Source organism: Calidris pugnax, unplaced genomic scaffold (assembly GCF_001431845.1).
Source record: "Calidris pugnax isolate Ruff unplaced genomic scaffold, ASM143184v1 scaffold91, whole genome shotgun sequence".
NCBI classification, from domain to species: domain Eukaryota; kingdom Metazoa; phylum Chordata; class Aves; order Charadriiformes; family Scolopacidae; genus Calidris; species Calidris pugnax.
In genome coordinates this window covers 2,770,394-2,790,964 of record NW_015090898.1, presented here as the reverse complement: position 1 = coordinate 2,790,964, position 20,571 = coordinate 2,770,394, and the positions used below count along the sequence as shown (strand labels likewise).

The 20,571-nt window shown below is 51.5% G+C and overlaps 2 protein-coding genes across 15 annotated transcripts in view; both read left to right on the top strand.

Annotated features, from left to right (window-relative positions):
• The first annotated feature begins 966 nt into the window (after positions 1-966).
• On the top strand, positions 967-18,269 carry PFKFB2 (6-phosphofructo-2-kinase/fructose-2,6-biphosphatase 2). Of its 14 annotated transcripts, XR_001412783.1 has the most exons (16): positions 2,988-3,107; positions 3,249-3,345; positions 3,757-3,823; positions 4,251-4,325; positions 4,465-4,521; positions 5,004-5,128; positions 5,455-5,662; positions 5,840-5,986; positions 6,557-6,661; positions 7,348-7,477; positions 8,144-8,206; positions 8,850-8,923; positions 10,848-11,039; positions 12,104-12,126; positions 12,752-13,415; positions 13,512-15,077. XR_001412783.1 is itself a non-coding variant. In XM_014948516.1 (15 exons), the coding sequence occupies exons 1-15, from the start codon at positions 975-977 to the stop codon at positions 12,807-12,809; spliced, it is 1,533 nt and encodes a 510-aa protein (XP_014804002.1). In that variant the 5' UTR covers positions 967-974; the 3' UTR covers positions 12,810-13,444. The 14 variants fall into 14 exon arrangements, 12 of the variants coding, with proteins under 12 accessions (XP_014804002.1, XP_014804001.1, XP_014804006.1 ...); XM_014948516.1 differs by lacking the exons at positions 2,988-3,107; positions 3,249-3,345; positions 3,757-3,823; positions 4,251-4,325; positions 13,512-15,077 and adding exons at positions 967-1,086; positions 1,228-1,324; positions 1,736-1,802; positions 2,230-2,304 and having other exon boundaries at positions 12,752-13,444; XM_014948515.1 differs by lacking the exons at positions 2,988-3,107; positions 3,249-3,345; positions 3,757-3,823; ... (1 more) ...; positions 4,465-4,521; positions 13,512-15,077 and adding exons at positions 967-1,086; positions 1,228-1,324; positions 1,736-1,802; positions 2,230-2,304; positions 2,444-2,500 and having other exon boundaries at positions 12,752-13,444.
• Positions 18,270-18,752: 483 nt separating this feature from the next.
• The window catches only part of LOC106891731, a 79,641-nt gene continuing 77,822 nt past the window's right edge, over positions 18,753-20,571 (top strand). The window contains exon 1 of the mRNA XM_014948447.1: positions 18,753-20,302. The gene's annotated coding sequence lies outside the window, so the exon portion shown is untranslated. The remainder of the gene's footprint in view (positions 20,303-20,571) is intronic.

Below are 20,571 nucleotides of genomic sequence, written 5' to 3'. Positions count from 1 at the left end.
CCTCTCTGCCGCCCTTGGCGGCTCCTGCCCCATCGGTAAATATTTTTAAGGCTAAAAGACACAGATTAGCCCCATTAGTTGCAGCGGGTGTGCCGTTGCTAATCCGCCTCATTAGCCCGCACCCGGGAGACCGCAGAGTGGTCCAGCCGCCGCTCCCAGCGGTTAATTAGCCGGGAGGGCACGCTAACGAGCCCGTTATGGATGCCCTTGGCGATGGGCCGGTTCCTGACCCTGACACTCTCCGGTGCTGGTGATGCCCACGGGATGGGGGTCCATTTCTGGGGCTCTTTGGAGCTGCTGATGCCCCTGGGATGGGGTCCTGGAGCTGCTGATGCCCCCAGGATGGGGGTCCAGCTCTTTGGAGCTGCTGATGCCCCCGGGATGGGGCTCTGGAGCTACTGATGCCCCCAGGATGGGGGTCTGGGGCTGGGGCTCTCCGGTGCTGCTGATGTCCCTAAGATGGGGGTCCATTTCTGGTGCTTTTCGGAGCTGCTGATGCCCCCGGGATGGGGGTCCAGCTCTTCAGAGCTGCTGATGCCCCTGGGATGGAGGTCTGGCCCTGGGGCTCTCTGGTGCTGCTGATGTCCCCAAGATTGGGGTCCGTTTCTGGTGCTCTTCAGATTTCTGGTGCTCTTCGGAGCTGCTGATGCCCCCGGGATGAGAGTCCAGTTCTTCAGAGCTGCTGATGCTCCCAGGATGGAGGTCCGGCGCTGGGGCTCTCCGGTGCTGCTGATGTCCCCAAGATGGGGGTCCATTTCTGGGGCTCTTTGGAGCTGCCGATGCCCCGGGATGGGGGTCCAGCTCTTTGGAGCTGCCGATGCCCTGGGATGGGGTTCCAGCTCTTTGGAGCTGCTGATGCCCCTGGGATGGGGTTCTGGAGCTACTGATGCCCCAGGATGGGGGTCTGGCCCTGGGGCTCTCCAGTGCTGCTGATGCCCCCACCGCTGGGTTTCTCTGCAGCATGGGCATCCTACATGACCAACTCCCCGACGCTGATCGTGATGATCGGCCTGCCTGCCCGCGGCAAGACCTACGTCTCCAAGAAGCTCACCCGCTACCTCAACTGGATCGGGGTGCCCACCAAAGGTGTGTTTGGGGAGGTGGGGGGGCTCAGCCATGGGGATGGCTCTGCCCGTGTTGAGGTTGAGGTGAGGTTGCCAACCACGGTGAGGTTGGCAAAGTGCCCTCAGTCTCACATGCCCGTCTTCTCTGTGTGTGTGTGTGAAGTGTTTAATTTAGGAGTGTATCGCCGGGAAGCGGTGAAGTCTTACAAGTCCTACGACTTCTTCAGGCACGATAACAAAGAAGCCATGGAAATCCGCAAGTGAGTCAACATCGGGGGGGGCTGAACCCACCCGTGGTGGTGTGGTCAGTCTCGGGGCTGGGCAGGTTCTGGGTTTGAAGAGCTCAAAATAGCATTTAGTGCCCGGAGAGGAGGGGAGGAGGCAGAGCAGCCCCTGCAGGGACCCTGCCGGAGGGGCTGTGCTGTGGGTTCTGCCCTTGGCTTTGGGCTGGCACAAAGAGCAGGGCTGTGAACACCCAGTGATGGATGGTATGTGAAGTAGGTTGTAGATACAGATGCCTTCTGATCCCTGCAGAGCAAGGAATCCCTTTCTCTTGGAAAGATGGGGTGGGTGCTCCGTGGGCAGATGTTTAAATCTCTCCCCCATGGGTCAGAAGCCTTGTCATCTGAGTGTTTCCATCATCTCTGATGATACCCCTTTCTCTCCTGCAGACGATGTGCCTTAGTGGCCCTAGAAGACGTGAAGACTTATCTCCTGGAGGAGTGTGGGCAAATAGCTGTAAGGCTTTTCTTGGTTAAACGTGGTTTTGCATCTAGGTAGGACAGGACAAGAGGAAATGGGCACAAACTTGAACATTAGAAGTTCCATCTAAACATGAGGAGGAACTTCTTTCCTGTGAGGGTGGCAGAGCCCTGGAAGAGGCTGCCCAGGGAGGTGGTGGAGTCTCCGTCTCTGGAGACATTCAAACCCACCTGGACACGTTCCTGTGGGACCTGCTCTGGGTGGACCTGCTTTGGCAGGGGGTTGGACTAGATGATCTCCAGAGGTCCCTTCCAACCCCAAATCATGCTGTGATTCTGTGATCTGGGTAGCTTGGTGCTGCTCAGGGCGTTTGGGGACCTGATTATAATCCCAAATGTTTTTTGGGGTGGGTTTAAAAGCTTTAGATAAACCTACTCACTGCTACCTACTCATTTTCTGGTAGGTGTTTGACGCGACCAACACAACTCGAGAAAGGAGGGACCTGATTTTAAATTTTGCCAAGGAAAACGCTTTCAAGGTAGTGCTTCTGCCCTTTAATGCGGAGTCTGACTGCGGCACCCGGGGCGCTGCTGCTGCTCCCCGGGGCTGGAGCTCCCGACGGGTGATGCTGGGTGGAGTTCTTGGCTCTGCAGCGTGCCTCCTCGCCTTCTTTGTAGGTGTTTTTTGTGGAGTCTGTCTGTGACGATCCAGAAGTCATCGCTGCCAACATCCTGGTGCGTGTGGTGTTTTCCAGGCCCAGCTGGCAGCGTTTGCTGGGGAAGGAGGCGGGGGGGGGAGCTCAATGCAAGGTCACCAGTGCAGGGATGGGGCTCTGGAGCTACTGATGCCCCCAGGATGGGGGTCTGGGGCTGGGGCTCTCCGGTGCTGCTGATGTCCCTAAGATGGGGGTCCATTTCTGGTGCTTTTCGGAGCTGCTGATGCCCCCGGGATGGGGGTCCAGCTCTTCAGAGCTGCTGATGCCCCTGGGATGGAGGTCTGGCCCTGGGGCTCTCTGGTGCTGCTGATGTCCCCAAGATTGGGGTCCGTTTCTGGTGCTCTTCAGAGCTGCTGATGCCCCCGGGATGGGGGTCCAGCTCTCTGAAGCTGCTGATGCCCCTGGGATGGGGTTCTGGAGCTGCTGATGCCCTGGAATGGGGGTCTGGCACTGGGGCTCTCCAGTGCTGCTGATGCCCCCACCGCTGGGTTTCTCTGCAGCATGGGCATCCTACATGACCAACTCCCCGACGCTGATCGTGATGATCGGCCTGCCTGCCCGCGGCAAGACCTACGTCTCCAAGAAGCTCACCCGCTACCTCAACTGGATCGGGGTGCCCACCAAAGGTGTGTTTGGGGAGGTGGGGGGGCTCAGCCATGGGGATGGCTCTGCCCGTGTTGAGGTTGAGGTGAGGTTGCCAACCACGGTGAGGTTGGCAAAGTGCCCTCAGTCTCACATGCCCGTCTTCTCTGTGTGTGTGTGTGAAGTGTTTAATTTAGGAGTGTATCGCCGGGAAGCGGTGAAGTCTTACAAGTCCTACGACTTCTTCAGGCACGATAACAAAGAAGCCATGGAAATCCGCAAGTGAGTCAACATCGGGGGGGGCTGAACCCACCCGTGGTGGTGTGGTCAGTCTCGGGGCTGGGCAGGTTCTGGGTTTGAAGAGCTCAAAATAGCATTTAGTGCCCGGAGAGGAGGGGAGGAGGCAGAGCAGCCCCTGCAGGGACCCTGCCGGAGGGGCTGTGCTGTGGGTTCTGCCCTTGGCTTTGGGCTGGCACAAAGAGCAGGGCTGTGAACACCCAGTGATGGATGGTATGTGAAGTAGGTTGTAGATACAGATGCCTTCTGATCCCTGCAGAGCAAGGAATCCCTTTCTCTTGGAAAGATGGGGTGGGTGCTCCGTGGGCAGATGTTTAAATCTCTCCCCCATGGGTCAGAAGCCTTGTCATCTGAGTGTTTCCATCATCTCTGATGATACCCCTTTCTCTCCTGCAGACGATGTGCCTTAGTGGCCCTAGAAGACGTGAAGACTTATCTCCTGGAGGAGTGTGGGCAAATAGCTGTAAGGCTTTTCTTGGTTAAACGTGGTTTTGCATCTAGGTAGGACAGGACAAGAGGAAATGGGCACAAACTTGAACATTAGAAGTTCCATCTAAACATGAGGAGGAACTTCTTTCCTGTGAGGGTGGCAGAGCCCTGGAAGAGGCTGCCCAGGGAGGTGGTGGAGTCTCCGTCTCTGGAGACATTCAAACCCACCTGGACACGTTCCTGTGGGACCTGCTCTGGGTGGACCTGCTTTGGCAGGGGGTTGGACTAGATGATCTCCAGAGGTCCCTTCCAACCCCAAATCATGCTGTGATTCTGTGATCTGGGTAGCTTGGTGCTGCTCAGGGCGTTTGGGGACCTGATTATAATCCCAAATGTTTTTTGGGGTGGGTTTAAAAGCTTTAGATAAACCTACTCACTGCTACCTACTCATTTTCTGGTAGGTGTTTGACGCGACCAACACAACTCGAGAAAGGAGGGACCTGATTTTAAATTTTGCCAAGGAAAACGCTTTCAAGGTAGTGCTTCTGCCCTTTAATGCGGAGTCTGACTGCGGCACCCGGGGCGCTGCTGCTGCTCCCCGGGGCTGGAGCTCCCGACGGGTGATGCTGGGTGGAGTTCTTGGCTCTGCAGCGTGCCTCCTCGCCTTCTTTGTAGGTGTTTTTTGTGGAGTCTGTCTGTGACGATCCAGAAGTCATCGCTGCCAACATCCTGGTGCGTGTGGTGTTTTCCAGGCCCAGCTGGCAGCGTTTGCTGGGGAAGGAGGCGGGGGGGGGAGCTCAATGCAAGGTCACCAGTGCAGGCCGGAGCCGTGGCTATTATATTTCATCTTGGAAACAAGCAGCTGGGTCAGTGGGAAACGTTCTCAGGATTATAAAAGCTGAGGATGCAGTTGGTTATGTTGAGAACGTGGAAATGGAATGACACCAAGGAGTGTTTGACCTTGAGGCGGGTCTCCTCGCTGGGTGGCTGGTGGGGGGAGCGAGCCACGAGCCAGCCGTGGCTGTCGCAGGGCCAAGGGCTCCTGCGCCTCCAGACTCCCCCTTTGTTTCCTCTGAGGGAGCAGGTTTTTCCCCCAGGGCAGCATCAGACAATGCTGGCTTGTTTCGAAAGGGAAGAATAACCTTATTCAGTGTTGCTTTTGCTCCGCGTGGAGTTTGCTTAACTCTCACAAAGCGCCGCTGTCTGTCGAGCAGGAGGTGAAAGTTTCCAGCCCCGACTACCCGGAGAGGAACCGGGAGAACGTGATGGATGATTTCCTGAAGAGGATCGAGTGCTACAAGGTCACCTACCAGCCTCTTGATCCCGACGCGTACGACAAGTAAGCAGAGCCCTGGGGTTGCCTTGTGTCCTTACCCACACGAGCCCCTTTGCTTTGGGGCTGCTCTGCTCTGGCTGGGGATGCTGCAAGGCCCGATTGCTCGTGTGAAGGTGGTTTCCTTGGGGTCCCAAGTGATGTGAGAGGACTTTTCTCTAGCATAATGCAGCTCGGTGGTTAAGCTCGGCAGTTCTCCTGTCTGCTGGAGCGACCCAGTGTTGTGCTGATGCCTTTACTAGAGGAGAAATAGCTAGATTACACCCGCAGGTGCACGTGCTTCCTTTTTTAAAACCAGTCGTGTGGGTGTTCTTATTTTATGTTGACTCCAGAGATCTTTCCTTCATTAAAGTGATCAATGTGGGCCAGCGGTTCCTAGTAAACAGAGTCCAGGATTACATCCAGAGTAAAATCGTCTATTACCTAATGAACATTCATGTCCAGCCGCGCACCATCTACCTTTGCCGACATGGTGAGAGTGAATATAATCTTGTTGGCAAGATTGGTGGGGATTCTGGTCTGTCGCCACGTGGGAAGCAGGTATGTGTTTGGCAGCAGCCGGGTTGCCATCTCTGTGGGTGTTGTGTGCCCGGGGCCAGAGCCGGGCTCGGCGAGGGGCAGCCCCACAGCTGGATCTTGCCACGACAGCCACAGCCCTTGAAACGATGCTTTTAACGGCTCCTGCTCCCTCCTGACCTCCCCTGGCTTCTCTTCCAGTTCTCTCAGGCGCTGAAGAAGTTCATCGAGGAGCAGGAAATCGTGGATCTGAAGGTGTGGACCAGCCAGCTGAAGAGGACCATCCAGACGGCCGAGTCCCTGGGGGTCACGTACGAGCAGTGGAAGATTCTCAACGAGATCGATGCTGTGAGTGAGATGCTGATTGAAGCCTTCAGATTTTCTAGCTGGAAAATAATTTTTAGAAACAAATTTATCACCTTAAACTTGTTTCCTGTTTGTTTATGACCATGTCCATGTATAATGTGCTCCAGTCATCATCATGAGGTTCAGGATCATAGAATCATGGTTTGGGTTGGAAGGGACCTCAAAGATCATTGAGTTCCAACCCCTCTGCCCTGGGCAGGGACACCTCCCACCAGCCCAGGTTGCTCCAAGCCCCCTCCAACCTGCCCTTGAACCCCTCCAGGGATGGGGCAGCCACAGCTTCTCTGAGCAACCTGGGCCAGGCTCTCACCACCCTCACAGCAAAGAAGTTCTTCCCCACATCTCACCTCCATTTCCCTCTTTTGGTTTAAAACCCTTCCCCCTCATCCTATGGCTCCCCTCCCTGATCCAGAGTCCCTCCCCATCTCTCCTGGAGCCCCTTGAGGGACTGGAAGGCTGTTACAAGGCTGTTACAACCAGGCCCTTGCTGGTTTTGCGTGGTTGTACCCCTGGTGAAAGGGAGCGTGGAGTGACGGGTTCTTCTTCCCGCAGGGGGTTTGTGAAGAAATGACCTACGCGGAAATTGAAGCCAAGTATCCAGAGGAATTTGCCTTGAGGGATCAGGAGAAATACCTTTATCGCTATCCTGGAGGAGAGGTGAAGACCCTTCAGAAAGAACAATAAGATACAGTACACGTAAAACAAATACCTACATGTAGAATTGAAGAACTTTACTTAATTTTAACTTTTTCTGCCAATACTACTATGAGAAACTGAAAACCTTAGGATTCCCAATTCTCTCTTAGAGGAAAGGTTTATTGATTTCCGTTGTTGTGGTGCGTGTGTGCAAATGATGCCTTTTGACCATATTAATTGGGCCATTTGCCCAGTCCCTGGGTGCTCCCTCCAACACAGAGGGGTTTCAGCATCCTGCCTGTTTGACCGAGGCCTGACCTGTCGCTGTGAAAAACCCTCTTGGAGAGAAAGCAACTGTGGGTGTGGTATGAAGTCATCTCTGGTTTTACTTCACAACCGTGTTAAAATGTATAATTTACTATTTTATTTGTTTTTCTTACTGCGCTCGCTAAGAGGTACCAGTAATCTGAGTCCTCCTGTAATCTGAGGGTTGTTGACATTAAATTTCACCTTCTGCCATTTGTTTGGTTTATTTTTTTCCCCTGTATTTAGCAGATCATCCATAACTTCTGCGCTGTCATATTTTACCTGATATTTTCCCCCACGCGAAGCTGTGTTAATTGCTGCTGCTGCTTTCAGCCACTGTTGACAAAACCCCTTGAAAAATTCCTGTTTTGGTGTTTTTTTTGTTGGTTTTTTTTTTTCAGTCCTACCAGGACTTGGTCCAGCGCCTGGAGCCGGTAATTATGGAGCTGGAACGGCAAGGCAACGTCCTCGTTATCTCCCACCAGGCGGTTATGAGGTGCCTGTTGGCTTATTTTCTTGACAAGAGTGCAGGTACAAAAATAACCGCGGGATGGTAGGGGCTGGCTTCTCGCACTGCTTCCTTCACAGAGCTTTTTGGGAGGGTGGCTTGTAATTACTGGTTTGATTTTTTAATTTTATTTGTTTTTCGCAACGGAAGAGCCGCTTAAAAAAGCAAAAAAAATAAAAACCCAAAGAAAACATTTCTGAAGCACTTTAACCACTGCATTTCAGCGGGGCGAGAAACACGGGTGCTGTTTTTTTCCACCAGTAGCACTTACATCATTTCTAGGGGATTATTTTTTAATATAGATATAAAAAAAAATAAAAATAGAAGTTTTGTGATGCATCAGTGGCCTGGGGAGGACTGGCTGATCCCAACGTGTCCTGCTGGACTGGGAGCTGGGGCCAGTTTGCCACAAGCTGCTTTATTAAACTCCAGTGAGCGGCACTGCAGTTTAGTGAAACTTTTACTGAGGTTAATAAGACTTTTAATAAAGTTAATAAAACTTTTAATAAGGTTTGAAATAAAACTCACTTGCGTTCCATGGCGGGCTGGGGTCCTGCAGGGCTGGGGAGGGTGCTGGGGAGACCACTGGGCATTTGTGGGGCTGGTGTCCAATATTTGCTGTGTCCCACCTTGGGATGAGGAGGGGTGGGACATCCAAACCCCCCCTGTGACACCTCTCTCTGTCCTAGATGAGCTGCCCTACCTGCGCTGCCCCCTCCACACCATCCTCAAGCTCACGCCTGTGGCATACGGTAAATATTATCTTTATTTCCCCCCCTGGTTTGTGTGAGTGTGTGTAAATCTGTGGCCAGTTTGTGTCTGTGTGGAACGGCTGGACTTGCTGTAAATGTTTTTAATGTGGAGAGTGGGAAGGGCTTGGGGGGGCAGAGGTGTGTGGGTGCAGGGGTGCTCCCCCTGTGGCCTCTCCTGAAGGAGTGATGATGGTGGATTTCGCCATTTGGTGCCTCCAAACTTGGAATTTAGCAAATCTGTGGCCAGTTTGTGACTGTGGCAGCAGCTGGACTTGCTGTAAATGTTTTTAATGTGGAGAGTGGGAAGGGCTTGGGGGGGCAGAGGTGTGTGGGTGCAGGGGTGCTCCCCCTGTGGCCTCTCCTGAAGGAGTGATGATGGTGGATTTCGCCATTTGGTGCCTCCAAACTTGGAATTTAAAAAAAATAAGTGACTTAAAAATGACATTTCTGTGTAAACCTGTAGCCCCTGTTCCACAGGGCTGCGCTTCTGCAGGAAGGTCAACGCCAGAAAGTAGTTTAACTGTAAAATTGTGTTATTAGAGTGAACTGTTTATTTATGAGCCGGTTTATTTAAAAAAAAAAAAAATTGTTTATTAAATAAATTACCCTTCCTTACACAAACTTCTCTTTCATTTTGGTAAAGGTTGTAAGGTGGAGACGATCACCCTGAATGTGGAAGCAGTGAACACCCACCGTGACAAACCCTCCCTGAACTCAGTAAGTCTCTCCGCGCGGCGCCGGCTTTTTCCCTTTTCCAAAAGAAATCCCTAAACTGAAACACTCAAACACCTGTGAGAAATGGCCGTTTGCTTTCAGTGACCAGAAAGATATTTAAGCCCCAAAAGCAGAATTAATTGTAGGTTGAATTAACGTGCTTCCCAGGCCAGGGAGAGAGAGTTTCCAGAGCTGTTCTAGGAAGCAGAATGGGCAAATTTAGGACATTTTAAATTCCAGGTCTCGCTCTCGGTTTTCAGTGAAGTATTTGTTGTTGATGGTCGTTTGCATTAATTGCAGTCATTTCAAAAAGAGTTGCCAAAATGTTTAAAGTGATTTTTTTTCTCGTTGTCCGGATGGGTTTCTCTCTCTGCAGAGGAGGTCAGGCTAGGCTTTGGGGTGGTGGCTGGGAGAAGGGGAGGTTTTCCCCTTGTCTCTGCAGATTTCTTGTATCTTTTACAAGTATTTGGTGCAGGGCAGGACCGTCGTTGTCCGGATGGGTTTCTCTCTCTGCAGAGGAGGTCAGGCTAGGCTTTGGGGTGGTGGCTGGGAGAAGGGGAGGTTTTCCCCTTGTCTCTGCAGATTTCTTGTATTTGCTACAAGTATTTGGTGCAGGGCAGGACCGGGGTGTTCCTAAACTTTGTAGATATCAGAGAGGAAGGAGATGGGTCCAATTTGCCTCCCTTGCCCTGGGCATCCACTTGCAGCAGCAGTGGGGATGCTGCAGGCTCTGCCTGGCTTTATTCATGAAATAAATAAATCTTTGCCATGACTGAGAGAACTGGCCGTCCACCTCATTCAGCAAAGCCCAGAACTATGTGTTAAATCTGTGGAAGTTGCCGCTATTTCAGTTGTTACCCTTTACAAGAGCTGTTCTTGCAGAGGGACTGCTCCGTCGGGGAATAGCAATTCCCTGCAATTAATTCCCCCAATTAAAGAGCGTGAATCAACTCTCCCCTACCTCATAGCAGATGGAACTGCATCACATTTTAAGTTCTTTTGGCGCATTTTGGTTTTTAGCTGCCTCTCGTCACTGTATTTCCTAAAGAGCTGTTGGCTGATTGCTGGGGATAAGGTTATTTTTGTGTCCATGTGTCGAGGGACCAGAAATGGGGTGAGAAACCAGGAACCTGCCTCTGTGGCCAGAGGGTTCGCAGAGCTAAATCCAGCTGATGGCAAAATGCTAAACTCGGGATATTGGGGAAGATTTTTGTGGCTGGTCCCTTTCTGGTGGTTTCCAGTCGAGCATTCATGGCTCTATGACTTGCGTGCGATGCCGGTGTTGGAATCCTTGCTGCCCTCTCTGAGAAGTTGGAGGCTGTTTTGGTTGTTCTTTGCTTCTCTCGGGCAATGCAGCTGCTTTGGGGGAGAAGAAACACAAAGAAGGGAGTATTTTATATTTTATTATTTATTATTTTTCCCCCTAAATTTATTGCGAGGAGGAAAAAAAATAAAAAAATAAACAAACCACAAATGCAAACAAACAAAGCTACCTAAGCAAAAATCCCAAAGGGAAGTAAAACTGCTAAAAAAGCAGACTTTTTCAGCAGACTCTGAGCCGAATTAACCGACAGAAGGGGTTGTTTAACGGGCACATCCATCTGCTGCTATTTTTGAGGCGTTTGATGCTGCTGTGTCTTGGGGGGCTGCACCAGGACCTTGTTTCAGGGGGAAGCAGGTCCTGGTGGTGTTGGTACCCTCTGGGTATCTGCTGGAAGTTTCCAAATAATTGTATTTATTTAATTCTTTTTACCATGGGGGCCAATTTTTTTTGTATCATTGGGTTGACTGAGCTTCAGCCCCAGCTGCTGGGAGCTTGGGGGTCCCTGCAGGGAGGGGGATGCCAGAGGAGCGTGCTGGTCCACGACGTTGTTTTAAACTGTGGTTCCCCTTTTCATTCCTTGTGACACCCTCCGTCTGGGATCAGAGCAACCTCCCCGCCAGCCAAACCCCTGTAAGGATGAGAAGAAACAGCTTTACGCCGCGGGCCAGCGCGGACACGGTAAAGCGCCCACGACATTACAGCCTTGGGAGCAAACCTCTCGACCTGCTGGGGCCGTTCCCCTCCCTGGAAGCTCGAGATGGGGCCGAGGGGCCGCAGCTACAAGTTGGTGTCCAGGTGGTACCTTCCCTGTGCTCCCCCTCCCCACCATCGCCCGCGGCTCTTGGTCGCCCTCCATGAAATACAGACCCTTCCCGGGGTCTTAGTCACCATCTCTGTTCCCGCATGAAAATCATTCTGGATTAGACTGCCTTAAGGGAAAAAAAAAATATCCCCCAAACCCACCAAAAAAACAACCCCAAGCCCCAAAGTCACCTCATTAAACTAGAATTGTGGTGCCAGAGACTTTAAAACTCGGGCTCCGTGCAGGCGAGCGTCCATCAGTGCAGCAGGGCTTTGGTAGGGTGGTTAATTCGGGGCAACATCTCACTTTCCAGCAAAAAACTGATTGGGACAGAGTTACAAATACCTTCTTTGTCCCAATTCTGTGCTGTGTTGCTCCAGCTCCAGAGCAACTGGGTAGGAAATCTCTGCGTCTGTGATATTTTTGGTGCCTGTTCCCCTGCAGGTGCCGACGGCAGCACCTCGTTGAGTAAAAATTGGGCTCTTTGGGTGCCCAAATTAAAGTGGTTTAGGTTTTGGTGCTTGGCGTTTCTTTTAACTTAGAAGTATGTAGGTCCTTATCGGTGCTGGATGCAAAGCCCCATTGGTTTCTTTGCTCATTTAAAATTGTTTCTCTGCTAATTTAGGAGTTTTTCTGTGCCTGGCAGACTGCAGGCAGAGCGGGCTGCTCCCTTCGAGGAGGTCTTGGCTGGGCTCCCCGTGCAGAGACAGCCATCCTTACCAAAGCTGTTTAAAAACAAAATGATCTTGGGTAATTTAGAGGTTAACATTTTCCAAGGTGTTCGGTGAGCCCAGCTCTGCTTCTCCTCCTCCTCCCCGTTAGCAGAGCAAGGGGCCAGAGAGTAAAAGGAGGGTGATGCACCACATCTTCACACCACATCCGTGCCCCGTGTCAGCTCCTGCTGTCGTACCAGCCTGCCCTCGGCTCCCTGACACAAAATCCCTGGGGTTGCTTCACTTCTCTCCTCGTCTGCTTTGCTGCTCTTACTATTATTTCAAAAATCTCCTTTCAAACGCTCTATGAGCTATCCTGTGCTCTTTCTTTTTTTCCTTTGCAGCCTCAAGGGGGAAATGCTTGCCTGTGAGTACCACTGCCAGCAGCTTGTATGTACTCTCTTGTGCTTTAGTAAGTAGGACTTCTCTTGATTAATCTTGCATGGAAAGCGCTCTGGGGAAAGACAAACGCATGGAGCAGAGGGAAGTCTTTTGCTGTGTAATAACCTGTCGTTAAGGGGGACCTTAATGTGGGAGAAATAAGTTACTGGGGCTGAGGCTGCTGGCCCAGTGGCTCCAACTGGACTTACTGGTGTGTTACACTCATGCTGGCTGAATGCAAAAGCGTGTGTCACCCCCTGCCTGTTCCATCCCTGGAGGTGGGAGTGCTCTGTGCTGGAGCCACATCCCACTGGTGTCTTCTCCCCGCTTGGGACGAGGTGTGGTGACAATCCTTCTCATGGGGATTTTGCAGGAGTGATTGTGTTGCAACCACTCAGCCCCGGTTTTCCCCCTGACTGGAGGGAGCTGGGTGGGTTTAGTGCATGTTTGGAAAGCATCCGTGTGGAATGACCTGTGTTGGTGGCAGTTGTCACTGAGCCCTCACTGTCACATCCCCTTGGAAGCATCTTTGCATGGGGGCGACGAGAGCAGGGCTGCTTTTCTCCTGCACTAAGGGGAAAACGTGTCCTTGTCTGTCCCCCCCTCTCCAGGGAGCCACCAGCCGGCGTCACCCACGAGGCCTTGCCTTCCCTCTCGGCCACGGAGTGAGGGGCAGGGATGGGACCGTGGCTGCCACCCCACGCAGAAAGGCCAGAGATGCCCTCGCTTCGCCCCGTTCCCACCATCCCTGAGGTCCATCCCCAGCCCCTGCTCTGCTGGTGGCCGTGGCAGACCCTGCTGTGACCCCTCGCTTGGCTGACGGGGTCTTTCGCCTCATGCAGTACATCCAGCGCTCATGATTTATTTATTTTTTTGTTGGTTTTGTAAAAGTTTAGTACCATTTCGGTGGTCTTTTGTGGGGCCAGGCTGTATCACATGGCAGGTCCCCCTGTGGGCCTGTGGGACGGTCCCGTTGCCGCATCCTCAGCGCGGCGCCGTGCTTGTCCTCATGCTCTGGGGAGGACCCTCGCTTTTTGGGAGGGGGTCTTCCCTTGTTGGGAGCACCCAAGGGTGCCAGTGCCAAAGGGTGGGCTCAGAGGTGGCACGAGCTGTGTCCTTGGAGGCTTTGGGTAGCTGTGCCTGGGCTGATGGGGTCTGCTCTGCTCCCTCCTCACCTCTGCTCCTGGGGCTTGGGGCAGATCCTCTCGCTCCTGGGGCTCTGGTGTCAAAGAGAGAGCTGGGTTTTGGGGCAAAAGAGCAGTGAAACGGTAGCAGGTTGGGTTCCCAAGTGTCAGGCGTTACCAGGGGATGGGCTCTGGTGTCAAAGAGAGAGCTGGGTTTTGGGGCAAAAGAGCAGTGAAACGGTAGCAGGTTGGGTTCCCAAGTGTCAGGCGTTACCAGGAGATGTGGGTCTGGGGGGGGAGGTGTCCCCATTCGCCCAGCAGGGTGGTCCCTGCGGTGATGGGGCACAGGTCTGGCCACCACAGGATGCAGCTCAGCTCCTGCCTCTGCCCACCTTCCTCCAGGCCTGAGGAGCTCCCTCTTGAATGTACGTGGCCCTTTGGATGTGCATTTTTTTTTTTATTATAATAGCACTTTGACCTTGCTGTGAGGCTTTTCCAACAGTTTTTCTCAATGTGACTGCTCTGTCTCTCTCCACCGCCGCTGATTACGCACGTGTTGTAGGACACGGGGGTGTGGGATTGATCGTGGAGCCACACACCTCTGTCTCCTCTTCTCTGGCTTGGGACAGCATTTGCAGGAATGCTGCCCAATTTTCCTCACTGACTCTCCTGCCAAAGCTGTGGAATCGCACAAAGCATGGAGCTGGGATGCTGTGGAGCATCTCCCATGTTGGGATGGCCAACGTGGAACCGTCCAGCCAGTGGCAATGCAAAAAAAGGCACATTTCCCCTAAAGTTGCCTGTCTCCTGGGCTTCTGAGGCATTCGTGTTGAAGATGAGGGGGGAAAAAGGAGAAAGAACCTGAGCCAGGGGAGCTTGTTATAAATCCGATAAATCATTGTTCCTATACTGAGTGATATTAATCTAGAATCAAATCAGAGGAAAATGATCCGTAGGCTAAAAATCAATGCCTCATCCCTTTGGATTTGCCTTTACTCTCAGCCTGGAGGAGCTGTGTGTTTAGGGAATGAATGTATATACCAGCTTTGCAAAGTGACTTTTTAAAACGCTGCGCTTCAAGTGTTCTTCTAACACAGGCTTCCTGGGAGCGTTTGCAGATAAAGGAAGGGAACTTGGTCAAACATCTTTGATTCCAGTCCAAACCTTCTTCCTTTCAAGTGTTGGGACTTTGCTTGAGAAAGTGGCCTGTGAGCAGCTCTCGTGGGTTGCCTCTGTCTGCTGGTGCTGATGTTTGGAGTGTCCTTGTTGGGAAATCTTTTTAGATATTTATTTTAATTATTATTATTTTTTAATTGCAAATAGAAAATACGTAGGGCCTGGATTTCCTGGCTGTTGGTTTTTTAGGTGTTGATGCCTACTGTCAATTGTCAGCACATTGGCTTGATGTCTGTGCCATTTTTTTTATTGCAAAACCGCACTGGTTGGGTAACGAGGCAAATTGCCCCTATTGATTCACCCAGGGGTTTGCAGCCCCGGAGCGGGCACCGGACCAGAGCCCTTCCGAGCCTTTTCCGAGCTCTGAGACGTTGCATGAGCAGCAGCTTTAGGAAATCCTGGCTGTCAGGTTTTTAACTTGTGTGATTGTGAGTTTGTAAATACGTAATTCACCTGTACTGACCTGAGCGTGTTCCGGTTGGACCCTTGGGGAGGCAACGGAAGGAGTTTTATCAAAGCTATAAGTATTTATTGTGGTTAACGTGCCAAATGGTTACTGTAACGGGTTTTTTATGTTTGTCCTGGAAGTGTATTTTCCTATGGAGAAGATAAATAAAAACGAGTAACCCTGAGTGACCAGCCTGCTTCGTTCTTGAATCCCATCCCTGGGGGTGCTCCAGTAACCCTGAGCTTGTGTGGCATCGGGGTGAGACTGGGAAACCCTTTGGGGAGGTTTACAAGGGGTTAAAGGAGGATGAAAGGAGGATGCAAAACATGATGCAGCTCATTATTTCCTCAGGGAGGAGTAAAAAAGCAGATCCTCAGGTGGTGATGACTTTGTGGATGTGGCCGGATCCTCCTGCCGCGGTGTCTGTCTGTCCGTCCGTTGGTCCCCAGCACCGAGCTGGGCTCTGCTGTCCCCTGCTCCCCTGCTTTGCCCTCACTGTAACCCGTCCCCTTTCTCTCTCGTTCGCAGAGCATGGCCGGGCTAAGAGTGTAGCAGAGCTCTGCACTCTCAGCTGGGACTCGGCAGGGATTCCTGTGGCCGGGAAGAGCCCTACGGATGGGACTGGAGCATCCCCGGAGCACAGTGAGCCCCCCGCTTCGGCCAGTACTCTCCTCTGAAATTGAGGTTTTTATAGAGCCTGTCTGTCTCTTTTCTTTCTGAATTTGTCTGTCGATGGAGATTTACTGCGGAGATTTTTTCAACCTGCTTTTACTACATGTTTGCTAGTGTACCCCAGGGCTTTCTGGGCTGTTAAATAGCATCCTGCATCTTTCCTCTGGGTTACGTGGCAAAATTAACCGCGGTTTGTGAGGACAAAGGGATCACATCCTTACTCCCTGAAGCAGCTTTTCTTCGGAGGCCGCGTTATCAGACCAAATCCCCAAGTCTTTATTTAACTGTTACCCTTTCCAAGTTCAAACGCCATCATTGTTGCTAGTTGTCTCTTTAATGTACCAAATTTTAGGCCCCTGAGGTTTTTAAACTTGCCTATAACTAAGCTGTGCCATTACTGGTGGGTGACGCTGCCTTTAGTAGAGGTGAAGCTGCTTTAGTGAGACTCCCTTGTGGTACAGCTCATGCCACAGCTGTGTCTGTCTTAAATCCCCACCAAACCCCCGAATTTACGGTTTTCTCCCCCAAATCTTGACTTGTGTTTTGCCAAACTCCGTTTTGCCACACTCCTCCTGTTCTTGCACTAAGGGCAAAATCCTCAGGTTGGGTGGAGAAAGGAGCATTTAGGTATGAAGCAGGAGGCTCTTCGGGACCTGCTGCTTCCAGTGACTCCAGGTTTTATACGAGCACCTTCTGGGTCCCAGGTTGCTGATTTTAAATGTATAAATAAATGTTGGCTGTACCCACAGAAGGGATCTGTGTTTGAAAACCGTCCACCCTCTGGCCCTGCCTGCGGAGGAGCTCAGCAGCCTGGAAGCCTGAGGTTTACCGGGGGATTTTTGGGCTCAAACCCAGTTGTTTTAAATGCTCCCAGAGCTTTAATTTGATAAAGGCTTGAGATAGAGGGGGCCACAGCGAGGGCACAGGCACTAATCCTGGAGGCACTGATTTCAGAGGAGCAGAAGCGTGTGTTGATCTGAAGCAATTGCAGGGAGGAAAGTCAGTGGGTGAGAAACTGAGTTTTATTAGTTTTGTCCCTTGGGCTGTTCCCGCCGGGGAGCGGGTTTCCTGCAGCCTTTTCTGCAAGAGCTGTCTGCTCTTTTCTTTTAAATGTTACAAGTGCTTAGAAATAAGCCAGGGGAAAAAAAAAATATATTGAAGGAAGAGATTTATAGCCTGTTGCACGGTGAGATTCGCTCTCTGATAATGCTCCAAACGCACAAACCCGCTCTGTGTCGAGCCCGGCTGCTCCTACCAAGAGACCTCCAGCTCCACGGGGGAAAAAAGGAGTAGAAATGTACTGTAGGATGTTTACGCACAATATGCTGGTAATAGCTTGCTAAGGAGTTAATTATATTTGTATGGTTGAGTAGTTGGTGGCTGCAAGGAGACAAAAAATATCTATTTTTACCTGCCGGGATTGAGGAATGTAGCTGCTGGGATGCTGGCAGTCATAACTTTTTAATCAGTGCTAAAGATGGGGTCTGCAGTTTTGGATCGGTGGCTTTCGGTCCCTTATTCCTGTTGAGTGGGTGTACATATATATATTTATATATATATACACATACCCTATATATAGGGTATGTGTATATATATGCCCTATTCCCTTTTCCTCCTGCATTTCAACTCTCGAAAGGTGTAAATACAGGTGTCTGGAGCAGAGCAGCAGCAGATTTGTGATGATCATTGTTGCCCCGTGGGTGAATTGTCCCTGATGTGACAGGTCCTAGGGTCCTGCCGAGCCCCAAGCCCAGGGGGTGGCCAGGCTGGGGCAATGCCAGCGAGCCCACTCGTCCCCCCCAGCCCCAGCCGGGCTGCCGGGTCCCCGTGCCAGGTATTTCCTTGAAATCACCTGATTTCCTTGGCACCGTGCGGGCAAATACCCCAGGATAAACAACGGTTGCACAATTTATCTGAACTGAGGATTAGCAGAGGTTTGTGTCCTCCCGGAGCCGACGTCTTGGGCTGGGTGTGCAGAGGTGGTGGGTGTGAAGTGGGCTTGGTGGGCCCCTCCGAGTGAGGGGTTTTTTTTCTGTATTCCCTGACTTCCCATCCTTTTCCATCAGCAGAGGTGGTGGTGGCCGCTGTCAGGGCCACTGTGGGACCTGCACGGCTGGTCCAGGGGCTGGCTGTCCCATCAGCATCACGGGTCAGTTTAGAGAAAAATAATCACTTATGCAAAATCTATTCAATCTGTGGTGCCAGCCATGGGGAAAAGTGGAGAGTGAGGGGAAAAGGCTTAAATCCAGGCTGGGTAGCTTGAGTTTGTGTACGCTGGCTGTGACGTTGGAGCTGCCACCTCTCTGCCAGGTGTCCCCTTCCTGGCAGTGGGTGATGGGGGGATCCCAGCCCGGCCTCGGGGCCGAGGGACAGCCTTGGGGAGGGGGCTTCACTGCCAGGGCTCCCGGGAGCCACTTCCCAGGCAATATCCCAAACCCTCAGCCCTGCTCCTCCAAGCCCCACTGCCTCTCCTGCTGCTCCTCTGTCTCCAAACACTGTTTGCAAAAGGGCAGCTTCTCCCTTCAGTGTTTACCGAGATGGATGTTATATGTCTGCTTTTCAATTCTGCTGGATTACTGCTTTCTAATGTCTTTTTTTTTTAGGTTTTAAGTAAATGCAGTGTATGTAAAGTTGTGCTGTATGTTGCGTACTCTGCTCTTGAGCATAAATGTCCCGTGAGCCTTTATTTACAATAAAGAGATTTTTAAGTGAAAATAGATTGATTTTCCTTTCTTACCCTCCATTATTTTTTTGCTATAGCTACCTATTGTGTGCTGGTTTGGGGAGAGAGCCTTTATTTACAATAAAGAGATTTTTAAGTGAAAATAGATTTATTTTCCTCTGTTACTTTCCATTATTTTTTGCTATAACTACCTACTGTGTGCTGGTTTGGGGAGATAATGAGGCACCATCCCTAGAGGTGTTTAAAAGACGTGTAGATGTGGTGCTGAGGGACATGGGTTAGTGGTAACTTGGCAGTGCTGGGTTAACAGTTGGACTTGATGATCTTACAGGTCTCTTCCAACCAAAACCATTCCATGATTCTATGAATTCAGGGAGTCTCTGGAAAGGGTTTGGAGGAACTGGTCTGCAGGGGACGGCAGGTGTCCCTGGCTTCCAGGGGTTGGGCTGGAAACGGTGAATCCTGCACCCCAGAGCTACTTAACAGTTGGACTTGATGATCTTACAGGTCACTTCCAACCAAAACCACTCCATGATTCTATGAATTCAGGGAGTTTCTGGAAAGTATTTGGAGGAACTGGTCTGCAGGGGAGGGCAGGTGTCCCTGGTTTCCAGGGGTTGGGCTGGAAATGGTGAATCCTGCACCCCAGAGCTATGCCTGCCATCCCCTTCCCTCATCAATTGTGAGGGTGTTTTTGTTGGAGCTGTTGGAATTGAGATTGTTGCATTTGCCATGGAGCTATTAGAGTAGGAACCCTTTCTTCTAAAGCACATCTTTTTCCAGGGAAAATTTAAAAAAAAACCCCAAGAGGACCAACTGGTGTGAGTTTGTGACTTCCAGCATTTGGAGCTGGAAACCAGCTGCTCCCAAAGGGACTCCCCAGCCGCAGCCTGAAGAGATGTGCTCAAGGAAAACCCCTTTTATGCTGTTTATCCCACGAAAAGTGGTGGGTCAAGGAGGTCCTGGGGGTTTTTAGCAGCCGTAGGAGCAGGAGGGGGCTTTTGGTGTGGTCTGTGCCCTGGGTGCTGCTCGCAGCCCTGGGCACCCCATGTAATGAGGGGGCTGGTTGTGAGCGAGCCCCCACTTGTGGGGTGAGGGCAGGTGGCCCTTTGCCATGTTTTACAGAGCAGGAACTAAACCTGATTCATTGTGTGTTGGCATGAACTCAGGGCGACTTCACAAAGGTAATAGATATCCCATTCAATGCAGGGATGTGGTACATTTTTCTGGCAAAAAAACCCTTATTTGACAAAACAAAGCAATTCCTGCAAGAAGCACAGCCCGGGGTAAAAAGGCCACTGCCGGGTTCTTGGTGGAGATTCAAGCCTGGATGAAGCCAAAGTACAGAAAGGAGCAAATGGTTGCAACTTCTGCCAAAACTCTTGTTACTGGAAAAATGACCCCCCAGCGACAGCCAGATTCAGGAAGAGCTTTCAGGGAGACGAAGGGCGGCTGGGTTCCCATCATGGACCTGGGTGGTCAGCTCTGAGTGATGCTCCCCAGGACCTCGTGTGCTGCTGAGCTCCAGCTGGTGTTGCTTCAATGGAATTAGGTGGAGCTGGTTGAAGAAACCATGTTTTGAGTCTTGGCCGTAGGCTTTCGAGGTCAGAAGGGAGGATCTCATGGTTGACATGCCCCAGGTGAAGCAGGACCTCTCGAGGAAGTCCCCATCGTGTGCCCGAGGTGCCGTTGCCACAGGGTGGAAGGGGCAGCGTCCCGCTCAGCAAGGATCATTTCAACAAAGAGTTGGCAGCTCCACGCAGAAAACAAACAATTTCAACATCTGCTTGGGTTGCATTCAGTTTTCTAGTGTTTTGCTTTGCGGGTTGAACAAACTACTTCCTTCTTGCTCAGAGGAGGATGATTAATGATTTATGGGTCAACTGGCCTAACTCCGGTTTCTGCAGAATTCAAACTTTCCTCCGTGGAGCCGTATCTGAGCGTGTAGGCGTATCGTGACTCCTCCTTCAGCGGTGCCTGGACAAGGACAACCATCACTTCGTCTTGCAAGAGCTGAACAAGAGCTGGGTCTCTCCATCTCCTCCTGCCAGACCTCCAGGTAACACGACTTCAAGCAAATGCAGCTATGGGTGATGTTGCTCTTGGGAACTGGGTTGGAGCTTTCCTGCAGCTCTAGCAAGCACAGAGATTAGTAAAATAAATCAAATTAAACCACGAGCTGTAACAGGGATTGAAGGAAAGCCAGAGGAATGAAGCAGCCACGGGAAATGGTAGGTTTAGGGCAGCAAACATCAGGAGTGACTCTGGTTTCCACGAGGAAGGCAGGCACTTGGAGTGCACTTAATGTTGGGAGGGTTTTGGCTCGTA

Excerpts from the sequence above, each read along its gene's own strand:
- PFKFB2 (XM_014948516.1), top strand. The coding sequence starts at position 975 with ATGACCAACTCCCCGACGCTGATCGTGATGATCGGCCTGCCTGCCCGC. Across the intron at positions 5,663-5,839 it reads TGTCGCCACGTGGGAAGCAG|TTCTCTCAGGCGCTGAAGAA; the intron begins GTATGTGTTTGG and ends CTTCTCTTCCAG. Across the intron at positions 6,662-7,347 it reads ATCGCTATCCTGGAGGAGAG|TCCTACCAGGACTTGGTCCA; the intron begins GTGAAGACCCTT and ends TTTTTTTTTCAG.